This window comes from Camelina sativa, chromosome 3 (genome assembly GCF_030686135.1).
Source record: "Camelina sativa cultivar CO46 ecotype springtype chromosome 3, ASM3068613v1".
Taxonomy (NCBI): Eukaryota; Viridiplantae; Streptophyta; class Magnoliopsida; order Brassicales; family Brassicaceae; genus Camelina; species Camelina sativa.
In genome coordinates this window covers 10,072,736-10,085,948 of record NC_141882.1, presented here as the reverse complement: position 1 = coordinate 10,085,948, position 13,213 = coordinate 10,072,736, and the positions used below count along the sequence as shown (strand labels likewise).

Sequence of the window (13,213 nt, the reverse complement as noted above, 5' to 3'; positions counted from 1 at the left end):
TCATCCTCTCAGCGTTGCTGCTTGGCAAGAACTCCAAAGGATCACTCCAGAAACCTTCTTATTCATGCTTGAGGTAAGATAATATGTTGATAACATTTTGAATTTAAAATTTGCAGCACCAGGATAATTGTTTGTTAAAATTAGGCAAAACAAAGATCTCGATATGGCTTGGTTTAATAGTTTAACAAGTCCAAATTGAGGTAATGTGTTTAATAGTTTTTTTTTTTTTTTTTTTTTTTTTTTTTGTAATTATGGTTTTGATTCCTTTTTTTTTTTTTTTTTTTTTTGTTTCTGTCTATCGGAGCATGAAGACTTAATCAAGATTTACATAAATTTGTTACAGTGAAAACTGAAAACCTTATGCTTTTATATTGAGTTGTACGATGATTCGATATTATACTATATAGTTTACTTTTGTATAATGGTTCGATTCTTCTGAAATGAAGGAAGATATGTTCTTTAACTTTCTTGTTAAATAAAATTATACTCGGTACCGAGAAAGTAAACAGTCATAATTTATTAATATTGATCAGTGATCACTACTTTGCTCAAAAACAGAGTTCAATGTAGAAGCAAAAATAGAGAAGAACCTAAAATCAACGTCAAACCTATATAAATGGCCAAAAAAAGAAAAAAAAAAAGAATATAATCGCAGATATGTTTATTATAGTATATCGGAATAATCGGATCATTCAAGTAATTCTTATATGATTTTTTTTCTGTTATATACCATGACTTTCTTCTCCCTCATCATGATGATTTGGTCGAGGACTTGAATTTTATATACATCTATTCCAACTTAATTATTTGTAAAACTGTCCTAAAGCATACAATAATTGCATCAATAAACTCTTTTTTCCATTAATAAAAGTATACAACTTTTGAGATTTGATTCCGAGGAGGAAATAGAAATATATAATCCGTTTATAAAATGATGACACAATTAGGTTTGTTTATAGTTAATTAAGGTCGATATTATGTGTTATTTGTCCCTAAACCAAATCAAAGGAGCAAATCTATTAAACTTTTTGTTTTCTTACCATACTTGATGTGATTTTAAATATTTCATATATATTTGCAAGCAAGAGTTGAGGGCACTAACGATGTATGCAAATCTTTTTATAAAAAATTTACTGATGTGGAAGCAAGTCGTTGACTGAGGTTTGCCATGAGTTTTGGCTCATTGTCTATGTTTACTTCAACCGCTTAATTATAACCAGTTGCTTGTAACTACAGTATACTATATTTTGGGGATAAATTGTTGTTACAAATATTGATTCTAATTTCTTGTAAACTGAACTCTTTCACCGAATATTATAGTTTTCTTGTAAACATGAACTCTCACACCTCTAGAACAGTTCTTACTTATTAGTAAGCAAGCTAAGCTTCACCCATTTAGAGCAAATTTCCCTGCAGGCTTGAACTCTAGGCCGAGCGGCACAACATACAACATCATGATGTTGCCTAAATCTATCACCATGATCATGGTGATAGATGAGAGTTTGTTTATTACGAGCCTCTTTGATTGATACCGACGTATACCTAAATCTTACTATCATTTTTACACTCATTTGCTATTCGTTTATGTTACTATAACTATTTATTAATTCTAAATTTTGGTTGTATAGAATTCTAATAACTCTTGGTTCATATGATATGACGATATAAGATTGATAATATTATAATTTTCACGGGTTAAATCCTAACTATTATACAATAAATTATATATTCAAATAAACTGAAAAATATAGAATACACAAGCAGATTTTAGATTTCAAATAATAATTTGATCATAAGTACAATAGATTTGTAATTAGAAATTATAGTAAAATTATTTTACCCTGCACATAGTTGTGTATTAAAGGCTGAGTAAAGCTGATTTTGTGTTTTCTTAGGAAAAACTAAGAAATGTTATATTTGAAAAGTTGGGACTTTAAGCTTTACATTATAGTTCTACAATGGCTACAAATCCATAATGAAAAAGTTTTCGAATAAGAAAAGCTAAAGAGAGACTACGAAACCAATAATTATGGTTTATAAGCCGTCAAAACATCTCACTTTCACAATAACCATGATCCATGAAGTTCTACACTTTGAAACTCTCTAAAGTTCTAATTAATCTCCGTGACCCGAATCTTTAAATTAATTTTTAAAATATTCTTATCACTAAGAATTGTTCGTCATGTGTTCTCAAAATTTAATGAAAGGTTAACAATCAAATATGTTTTGTGGAGAGGGGTGTGTGCCCCTGCTAGCTTATGTTTTGCCCTCCTAATTATTCTCTTTTTGCCCTCCTAATTATAAGTCACTTTTAAAGAAAAAGTGGTAATTAATAGCTTTGAGATACTAGAGACATTCAATGATGATCCGATCTGTTTTAATGAACCAAAGTTCTCTTTCTTTTGGATACTAAACGGTTTAGGCCAATTTCATGATACTAAACCTTGTCATCCATAGTTAGTTCCGGTGATGGCCACGTCATCATTCTCTCTTGCATCTAACTGTACAATTTTCTAAAATCGGACGTCTCACGTTCTATCTCTCCTTACCCGCTTAAACACAATAACGTATCTATATTGAAAAACTCAGAGTTCAATATCGAGTTTCACGTTTACGGGTTACCAAAAATCCTCTCTTGTAGTTCTTTCTTGTTCACAGATACTCTTTCTTGGAGAATCGCCGATACTTGCTCGGAGATACGTAAATATGGCTCGGAAGAAACAACAACCCCGAAGAGCTCCACTTGGAGGAGTAGATGTCGAGGTTTGATTTCTTTAAATTTTAATTACATAGTTGTTTTTGTTTTCATTAGGGTTCCAAATAAGTATGAGAATGTGTTGATTGGTTATGATCCTCTGTTTTTTGGATTTTAATAATTACAGTCACCAATCAACGATGAGGCAAACGATCTTGGTAGTTTTGAAGACGGTGCTGCTGGCGATATGGCTCCTGACGGTGGTGCTGTCGATGGTGATGCAAACGATTCTGTGGACGGTGCTAATATCGACGATGCTGCAGATAAGGCAAACGATCTTAATGATTCGGAAGATGGTGATGCTGCCGATACGGCTGCTAACGGTGGTGCTGCTGCAAACGATTCGGTGAATGGAGCTGCTGTCGAAATTTCTGACGTTGATGCTGCCCAGGTGGCTGCGGATGATCACGAAGTACCCGAACCTGTTGAGTCTCCTTGTCTTAGGTGATTCTTGTTTCTTTATCTTCATTATGTTCATTATGTTCTTTATCTTCTTTAACAGAATTTTATAACTATGAAGATATTAAACAATGTTGATTTTTTTAGGGAAATTCGCAAATACCAACGAAGTACCAAACTATTAATCCCTAAAGTGCGTTTCCAGAGTCTTGTTCGTCAAATCGCTCAAAAAATCAGGATATATTAGATTGTGGGCTTCCAACTAAAAACCAATTGGCAATAAGTGGAGATGCCCATATCTTATATATACCACTTAAGATCCTACTCAACTTCCAATGTGGGATATTTTATCTCTAATACGCCCCTCGAGATGATGATTCTTCTAAGCATCAGTCTCGGTATGTTCGGGCATGAATCGGCGGGCCAACTATTGGGCCGGGCCGATTGTGAATTGGGTTGAACATGTGCGGACCGGGCTCTGATACCATATTAGATTGTGGGCTTCCAACTCAAAACCAATTGGCGATGAGTGGAGAGACCCATATCTTATATATACCACTTAAGATCCTACTCAACTTCCAATGTGAGATATTTTATCCCTAATATATATATATAATCTCATACTCGATCCTAACTGCTCAATGAATATTTGGCTCAATGAGTATTTGGGTTTCTTTTTTTGGGGTAAAGTTGGTTATTTGAGTTCAAAAAAGATTAGCTTATATCTTGTTATTTCTATAGCCGGATTTCAGGTTTCACTTTTCAGAGCCACGCAATATTGGCGTTGCAAGAGGCGGCGGAAGCTTACCTCGTGGGTCTTTTTGAAGACACACAACTGTATGCGATTCATGCAAGGCGAATAACAATCATGCGCAGGGACATGGAGTTGGCGAGACGCATTGGTGGAAGAGGTCGTCACTGAATCAACATATTGTTACCTTTTTTATTTGTTTATATGTTTTTCGATGAAAGATGGAATCAAGTGTATAGATTGTGTGACTCAATACTCGATAAAACACATTAACTGTGTTCCTTTCTCCGACTGATTATGAGATCTTCTCTTTTGGGACGACTCATTATTAAAAAAAACTGTTTCGTACTTTCATGTTTGTTTGAAGCGTACGTAACACGAAACAGAATGTGCTAAAACCAATATCGTTATATCATACTAGTCATACTAGTTATTACCAAAAGCCAACGTACTTTTTAAGAGATGGCTTAATAATACGTGCAAATGTTACTGATATTCAAATATACTACATTTTAACCCGGCGGTACACCGCGGACATATAAATTTTATTATAATTTATATTTATGTTGTATCTGTTTATTAAATATTAAATGTTGTAAATAAAATAAATTAAATAACCAAAATTTCAAGGGCATAACACAAAATGTACTTCAAAAATTATAATATAGATGTCGTAGAAATTAACAACAACCAAATAAAACTATATGTCCTAGAAAGAAACAAATATTGAAATAAACTATAGGCAGAACAATTAATTGTTTTCTTTTCACCTATTACTATTCTCAAAACATATGTTGTATAATTTATTAACTAATAACTATGTATAAAATCAAGTATATGGACAAGATGGCAAATCAAAGTTATCGATGGGTTGCCGACAAAGAAAAAAATGTTATCGATGGGATTTTTTTTTTTTTTTTTGGTTAACCAAATTCATATATTTTGTTTTTGTTTTTGTTTTTGCCAAGTTCTTATAACAATTCTCTGTTACCTACTTTAGCTGGTATACTGTTTATAGTAGCCAATCGGAAGCTTTTCACTAACAAACTTTATTTATGTTTTGTTTTTTTCCTTTCTCATTATTTTTTGAGCCTGCAACTATACATTTAGGTTTCATAGTACGTAAGTACTTTTCTTTGGTTTTTGGTACCTTTAGTAAAAAAATTCGGAAGTGATCATCAGATTTTCCAAAATGATAATCAATAAAATAAAATAATAAGAAAAGCTACCCACCAAATTATTCTATAAGAAGTAATTACAGGATAAGTATAACAAAATAATTAATAAAGAATTCTTTTAAATTTCCTTTCACTTTTTGAAATCAACATAATGTTTTTTTGAATTTCCTTATTGTTTTTTTTTAATATTTTTTTATATCTTTTAATATGAATAATTGAAGAATTTAGTTGTGAAAGCATTTCATATTTATGTTATCTAAATTTCACTAGTTGAAGATTGTAAAACTATTCGCACTTGTTTCTCTATCAATTTTTTTTACCTTTTAATATATTTAAATTCAGTAATTTTTAGGCAAAAAAAATGGTGTTCGTGGCCCATATATTTGTTGTGCCGGTCAAAATCTTAGCATTATGTGTGTGGGCAAATTTAAAACTTACTTTTAAGTAAGATTTTTATATTTTGACATGTGTCGAAAGATTACACATTAACCCTATAATTTGCAAGCAAATTTTGAATAATACAATTTTGACCTATATTTTTCTATATAGTATAAATTATAGAAATAAAAATAAAAATAAAAATAAACCAAAAATCATACAAAATTTTTATAAATCGGAAACAAAACCCTCTACGAAACGTTTACATAATCATCACGAGACTTTTCTAGAAACTCCAAGCCGTCTGTCTTCGTGATCGTGTGGTATAATTAGGTAACTATACGAGATGATCATCTTCTTTTTCGTTTTGTTTTATGATAATCTCTTTTCGCCATCTAGAATTTCGTATTTTCTAATTTCATTGCTTGGGAATATCTTTGAGGCTTGTATTTAATTTGTTTTATAGTTGTATTGGTGCCTGGTGGGATGATTTCGATTTTTTTTTCTTGGATAGATTTTTTTGTATACGAATCTTAAAATATCAGAGATGAAATTTTAATAAACTTGAACCCTCAAAATTAGATATGATATTTGTATCTTTAAAACCCATCATATGATTTAATTTATCCTAATTGGCAAGCCCTTAATTGGTGAACTGAGTTCTTTTGTTTCTTTATTTTGTTGGTTGAGAATGGGATTTGAAGACATCTAATCCATTGTTTCATTGGTTTATTGCTCCGTGTGAATGTAGTTTATGTGCCATGCGGTCCTTTAAAAGGGACGAAAGAGTTTTTGTTGTCTTTGTAATCATTTTTTTTATATAGAATTGGCTAAATTCAGGCCCGGCTTAGAGGGTGTGTCATAGGTGCTAGTGCACAGGGTCTTTTATGAAATTATTAAAGGATTCAAAATCAGTGTTGGGGGAGAATCGACATCCTAATTATCTTTTGAGATGCTATAAAAGTTGAGGAATGAGATTTTGTATTGTTTAATGCAATATATGTTCTGTTTCTTGAAGGATTCTCAAATCATTTTTAAGAAAAAGTGGTACTAGCATTTTTTGAGATAAAAGACGGATTCCAATCGTTAATCTCATCTAATTTTGAAAAATAAATGTTTCTTATTTGGACAATGGGTTAGGCCAATTTGACCTCATGGTTAGAACACGCTTATCAGCCAAGGCAGCTATGGATGATGCGGTTTCATACCTCACTGCTGTGAAGGAAGCACTTTGTGATGAGGCTGCCAAATTTAAGGAATTTCTCAAGGTCTTAAATGATTTTAAAAATCATCGGTATGAATTTTTTTCAACTTCTAATTATCTTACACTACAAACACACATGCACTGCTGATGTTGTTACTATATAAGTTATTTTGTAGAATGTATAAAGATAGTGGCATTGCAAGGATGACTGAGCTCATTAAAGGGCACCCAAAGCTGCTTCTTGGTCTCAGTGTCTTCCTTCCAAAGGCTAAGACAACTACCATCCTTGCAGCTAAGGCTAACAAAGTGTTAGGCCAATCTCAAACAAAATCCGTCATAAAAGTATCACCGGAGCTAATGACGCTTAATAAGCCTGCTTACTTGGCTTCCTTGAAAGAGGCATTTCGTAATGAATCTGGAAAGTATAATGAATGGCACAATGTTTTGAAAGATTTTAAAGCTCACAGGTTTGGAATTATTTCTCTTTTTATGTTTGGTTTGCTCTTAGTTCTAACTCCCATTGTGAATTAATTCTGACGTTACTAGCCTCTTTGTTGAATTGATGAAGCTACTGTCATTCCAAGGATGGAAGTGCTCATGAAAAACCACCGGAAGCTTCTTCTCCGTTTCAGCGTCTTCCTTTCTGCTGGGGCTAAGATAACTATCCCTCCCGAGGCTGAACAACATATTACCTCAGCTGGGGATAAGATGACCATCCCTCCCGAGGCTGAACAACATATTACCTCAGCTGGGGATAAGATGACCATCCCTCCCGAGGCTAAGCAACATATTGTGTCCGATAATAACAAAAGAAAGCGTGTTAAGTGTGATGATCCAGATTATGATCCGGATTTTGTGAACAAGCCTAAGGTATAAAATGCTCAAACTATATAAACTATAATACAAATAAATACCATTTTGATCATTCTTTATTTGCTAACTTGTTGTGAGTCTCCATCCATGGAAGAAGCGAAAAAGAAAAGGAAGGAATGTGTCTCCACCAAAGAAAAAGGTGAAACTTAGCAAGCGCATAATCCATTGTAAGAAATGTGGTAAAGCGGGACACAATTCTCGTTCATGTGGTAAGAAAGCTAGTCAGGTTAGTCCCTTTTTCATCTTGAGTTCAGTTTTGTGGGGGAACCTACCTGCTCATAGTCATAGCCTTGTTTAATCTGGTGCTTTAAATGTGTGAGATTATTGTTCTGATTGTATCTTCTGCTGTTAAATGGCTGTGTTTCAGGCTTGTGGAAGTAGTGGATCGCTAATGAAATCGTCTCACTCTCGGCGAAATACTCAACAAGTAGAAGACTAGAAGCAAATGTGAAGACTGTTTTTTTTTTTTTTTTTTTGTGTGGCCTTCTTCATAGTATAAAAAGTTGTGAACTCATATTTTACTGTTCTTTTTGCACTGAAGATGGGTTAAGGTGTTATAATATAACAGTTATATACATCAATGTCTTGATGGAGAAGAAAGCTTCGAGAGAAAGACGATTGATATTATATGTTATATGTTCCTAAGCCAAATCAAAGGAGAAAATATATAGTACTTTTTGTTTTCTTTCCTTACTTGATGTCATTTTAAATAATATTTCATATATTTGCAAGCGAGAGTTGAGGGCACTAAACGATTAGGTGTATTCAAATATTTTTATAAACAATTTATTGATGTCGAAGCAAGTCGTTGACTGAGGTTTTCCATGAGTTTTGGTTCATTGTCTATGTTTACTTTAACCGCACGCGCTTATTTAACCAGTTGCTTGTAACTATACTATAGTTTTTCTTATAACAACTTTTTTGGGGATAAATTGTTGTTACTGACTATTGATTATAGTTGATTAAGCTTTACATTCTAGTTCTACAATGGCTACAAATCTATAATGAAAAAGTTTTCGAACAAGAAAAGCTAAAGAGAGACTACGAAACCAATAATTTTGGTGTATATATATTAGCCATAAGTATTGAAGTTGCTAAACATTAATCGCAACAAAACATCTCACTTTTACAATAACCATGAAGTTCCCCACTTTGAAACTCTTTAAAAGTTTTAATCTCCGTGACCCGAACCTTTAAATAAATTTAAAAAATATTCTTATCACTAAGATTAATTGTTCGTCATGTGTTCTCAAAATTTAATTAAAAGGTAAAACAATCAAAATTTAATTAAAGCCCATTGTAGCCTAAGCTTATGTTTTGCCTCCTTATTCTCCCATTCTCTTTTTGCTTAAATGCATACTTCTTTTTTTTTTGGGCAAAAAATGCGTACTCCAAATATATATTTTAACGTCTAATATTCACAAATACTAAAAGTATTATACTATTACTCCCATAATTAAAGGTAAACAATCCAATATGTTTTGTGGAGCGGGGTGTGCCCTGCAAGCTTATGTTTTACCCTCCTTATTCTCTTTTTGCTTAGCGTACTTCTTTTTTTCTTCTTTTTGGGCAAAAAATGCTTACTCCATATATATATATATTTTAACGTCTAATATTCACAAATACTACTACTCCCATAAATTAATGATGGATCGATCCACTCACTGCTAATAACATGTTTTCTTCTATAAATGAAGGTTCTCAGTTCTCTCACTAGATGCTTTTAGGGTTAGTAGCAACAAAACTTTTTAGAGCTATATATTTCACTGTCCTCACTGGTCTCTCCAGCTCAAGCTGTGATGGTGGAAATTAAATTGTATCAACATCACACGGACAGACTTGATTAACAAAAGATTGAAGAAATCCAAATTTTTTTAAATCATATAAAATACTTTCTTCGATTCTACAAGAAGAATTTTCTATGTTTTTATTTTTCTTCTTAAAACTAGATTTTAAGCATTTTATGCATAATTTTTTACTAACTAATGGTAATGAATTGTAAAATTCAAAAAATTTAAACTTAAGGAATTACTATATATTGGTTCATAAATGTGAGTAAAAATAATTTTGGTTCGATGTTAAATTTATTAAAAGGTATTGATGGAGTTTTTTAGTATTTAGTTATATTGGAAGTATCAGAATAGTACTGATCTGTTGATCCAGAAAGCACACCTCCAGCGGCTTGTTCGGGAAATCGCACAGGAGATGAACATATTTACCTCAAACCCTCTCAATCTTTCCATTGATTTTGTTCTTTAAATTCGATTTGTGAGTTCTCATTCATTTTTCTGTTATTTTATCAGCCTGAATTGCGGTTCCAAAGTCATGCTTTGCTGGCTTTACAAGAGGCGGAAAAAGCCTTTCTTGTCGGATATATCGAGGATTCCAATTTGTGTGCCATTCATGCCAAGAGAATCACCATCATATCGAGAGATCTGCAACTGGCCATGCGCATTCGTGGAAGGAGACTATGATTGGTTTTAATTTGATCGTTTGCCTATTATTACTGCTTTGTATCTACCTAGCTATGATCAACGGTTTTTGTATATCTGTCTTGTGGGAAACCCATTAAATGTGTGCACTGTTCTTTAAAAGATCGTTTCTTAAACCGAGACACATATTGTGTCCGGTAATAACAAAAGAAAGCTTGTTAAGTGTGATGATCCAGATTTTGTGAACAAGCCTAAGGTAACTATGCATGATGCGGTTTCATACATCACTGCTTTGAAGGAAGCATTTCACGATGAAATTATATTAAAATAGTTAAAATAATATATATCGAGCAACTCTCGTTAATTTTATCGTTGGTTATGCTCTCAGTTCTCACTTGAATAACAAAAGATTGCAGAAATCCAAATTTTTTAAAATCATATAAAATATTTTCTGCGTTTCTACAATAATAATTTTCTTAGCTTTTTATTTTTCTTCTTAAAATTAGATTTTAAGCTTTTTATGCATAAAAATACTAACTAATGGTAATGAATTGTAAAATTCACAAAAAAATAATTGAACTATATAAACTTATGGAATTACTATTGGTTCATAAATGTCAATATAAATAATTTTGGCTGGATGTTAAATTTGTTACAAGGTACTGAGGGTGTTATTTAGTTATATTGGGGTACTTGTCTTATAATTAAGTAATAGAATATGTGTGAGGAAACAAAACCCTATGACGGAACCTTTAAATAATAAGCACCTTTAAATAATAAGCAATACGAATTTGGAGAGATCTTTCTAGAAACTTATCTTTCTCTCTTTTTCTTCGATCGTGATCGCGTGTGGAGTTAGGGAGAACCTTGTTCTCCAAGCTTTCTTTTTGTTTTTCCTCCACAATTCGGTAACTATACGTACGCGATGATCTTTTTGTTTTTATTATTTTTTTGTGTGTGTAAATTTCGTTTGGAGAAATACAGTTTCGTATTTTCTGGTTCACTGAACACCTTTTGTAGTTGGTGGGATGGGTTTAAATCGGCTTCTTTAACTATATATTTTTTCGTATCCATGATAAAATTTAGTTTAATTTAATTTCCAAGTGATTTGATCAACTTAACCCTCATATTAGACATGCATTGTGTTTTGTTCTGTGTTTTGATATTTTAAGACCTCTAATTTAGTGTTTATATGTCGTTTGTGTGCCATGTGGTCTTTAAAAGGGCTAAAACAAATGAATCGCTTTTCTGATACATAGCTTATTATTATGATATTTCTTCAAGGATTCAAAATTAGTGTTGGGTAAATCCTAATCATGATATCTTTTAAAATGCTATAAAACTTGAGGAATGAGAGTTGTATTGTTTTATGCAGGACTCTTAGGCTCTGTTACTTGAAGGACTCCAAAATCACTGTTGAAGAGAAAGTGGTAATAGCTTAATTTGAGATACTAGAGAGATTCAATGATGATCTTATATGTTTTAATGGACTACAGTTCTCTTTCTTTTGATACTAAAAGGTTTAGACCAATTTCACACCATGGCTGGAAGAAAAGTACCACGGGAGTTAACTATAGATGATTCGGTTTTATACCTAACTAATGTGAAAGAAGCATTACATGATGAACCTGCAAAATTTAAAGAATTTCTCAAGGTCTTGATTGATATTAAAGGTCATCGGTATGAATCATTTTTTAACTCTTTAATCTACACAACAAACACACATGTGTGATTTTGATTCTGATGCTACTATAAATCTTTTGTAGAATCAATAAAGAGAGTGGCATTGCAAGGATGACTGAACTCATTAAATGGCACCCGTGGCGGCTTGTGGATCTCTGTTTCTTCCTTCCCAAGGCTAAGACAACTATCCATGCCAAGGCTAACAAAGTATTAGGCCAATCTCAACCCACAGCCGTCACAAAACTATCACCGGAGCTAACTAAGTCTAATGTGCATGCTTATGTGGCTTCTGTGAAGGAGGCATTCCATGATGAACATGCAAAATATAAAGAATGGATCAACATATTCAAATATTTTAAAAATCGCAGGTATGGAATATTTCTCATGTTATGATCGGTTTTGCTCTTACTTTTAACTCCCATTCTACTACACAACAAAACACACATTGTGAACTAACTCTAACGTTACTTGACTCTTTGTAGAGTTGATGTAGCTACTGTCTTTGCAAGGGTGAAGGAACTCATGAAAAACCACCGGAAGCTTCTTCTTGGTTTGAGCGTCTTCCTGCCTAAGATAACTCTTGAGGCTGAGCAACATATTACGTCAGCTGGGGATAAGATGATCATCCCTCCCGAGGACGAGAAACATATTGTGTCCGGTAATAACAAAAGAAAGCGTGTTAAGTGTGATGATCCGTATTATGATCCGGATTTTGTGAACAAGCCTAAGGCAACTATGCATGATGCGGTTTCATACCTCAGTGATGTGAAGGAAGCATTTCATGATGAACTTACAAAATATGAAGAATTTCTCAAGCTCATCCTTTTAGTTGGGACTAAGATAACCATCCCTCCGGAGGTTGAACAACATATTATGTCAGCTGGGGCTAAGATAACCATCCCTCCCAAGGCTGAGCAACATATTACGTCATATGGGGATAAGATGACCATCTCTCCCGAGGCTGAGCAACATATTGTGTCCGATAACAACAAAAGAAAGCGAGACAAGTGTGATGATCCAAATTATGATCCAGATTATGATCCAGATATTGTGAACAAGCCTAAGGTATAAAATGCTCAAATTATACAAACTGTAATACAAAAAATACCATTTTGATCATTCTTTATTTGCTAAATTGTTGTGAGTCTCCATGGAAGAAGCGAAAAAGAAAAGGAAAGAATGTGTCTCCACCAAAGAAAAAGGTGAAACTTCGCAAGCGCACAATCCATTGTAAGAAATGTGGTCAAGCGGGGCACAATTCTCGTTCATGTGGTTAGAAAGCTAGTCAGTTTAGTCCTTTTTCATCTTGAGTTCAGTTTTGTGCGGGAACCTACCTGCTCATAGTCATAGCCTTGTTTACTCTGGTGCTGTTTCAGGCTTGTGGAAGTAGTGGATGGCTAATGAAATCGTCTCACTCTCAGCGAAATACTCAACAAGTAGAAGATTAGAAGCAAGTGGGAGGACTGTTTTTTTTGGCCTTCTTCATAGTGTTATACATCGACTAGTACTAGTAGTCTACCCCGTACTATGGGACACAAATATTAAATTAACTTTTTCAAA

The 13,213-nt window shown here is 33.2% G+C and overlaps 2 protein-coding genes and 1 pseudogene across 2 annotated transcripts; all 3 read left to right on the top strand.

The window, feature by feature from the left end:
• Nucleotides 1–3,524: 3,524 nt before the first annotated feature.
• LOC109131435 (uncharacterized) lies at nt 3,525–3,636 on the top strand (annotated as a pseudogene).
• A 2,979-nt stretch (nt 3,637–6,615) lies between these two features.
• LOC147946731 (paired amphipathic helix protein Sin3-like 3) lies at nt 6,616–7,196 on the top strand. Its single transcript, XM_087507226.1, has 2 exons — nt 6,616–6,755; nt 6,842–7,196. The coding sequence occupies exons 1-2, from the start codon at nt 6,616–6,618 to the stop codon at nt 7,194–7,196; spliced, it is 495 nt and encodes a 164-aa protein (XP_087363352.1).
• A 4,276-nt stretch (nt 7,197–11,472) lies between these two features.
• On the top strand, nt 11,473–12,930 carry LOC147946730 (uncharacterized). The gene is made up of 4 exons (XM_087507225.1): nt 11,473–11,650; nt 11,737–12,021; nt 12,136–12,718; nt 12,811–12,930. The coding sequence occupies exons 1-4, from the start codon at nt 11,511–11,513 to the stop codon at nt 12,928–12,930; spliced, it is 1,128 nt and encodes a 375-aa protein (XP_087363351.1). The 5' UTR covers nt 11,473–11,510.
• The last annotated feature ends 283 nt before the right edge of the window (nt 12,931–13,213 follow it).

Bases quoted from the DNA above. Each gene is read 5' to 3' on its own strand.
- LOC147946730 (XM_087507225.1), top strand. From the start codon at position 11,511: ATGGCTGGAAGAAAAGTACCACGGGAGTTAACTATAGATGATTCGGTT. The intron at 11,651-11,736 runs GTATGAATCATT...AATCTTTTGTAG, and splicing joins ATTGATATTAAAGGTCATCG to AATCAATAAAGAGAGTGGCA. The intron at 12,022-12,135 runs GTATGGAATATT...GACTCTTTGTAG, and splicing joins AAATATTTTAAAAATCGCAG to AGTTGATGTAGCTACTGTCT.
- LOC147946731 (XM_087507226.1), top strand. From the start codon at position 6,616: ATGGTTAGAACACGCTTATCAGCCAAGGCAGCTATGGATGATGCGGTT. The intron at 6,756-6,841 runs GTATGAATTTTT...GTTATTTTGTAG, and splicing joins AATGATTTTAAAAATCATCG to AATGTATAAAGATAGTGGCA.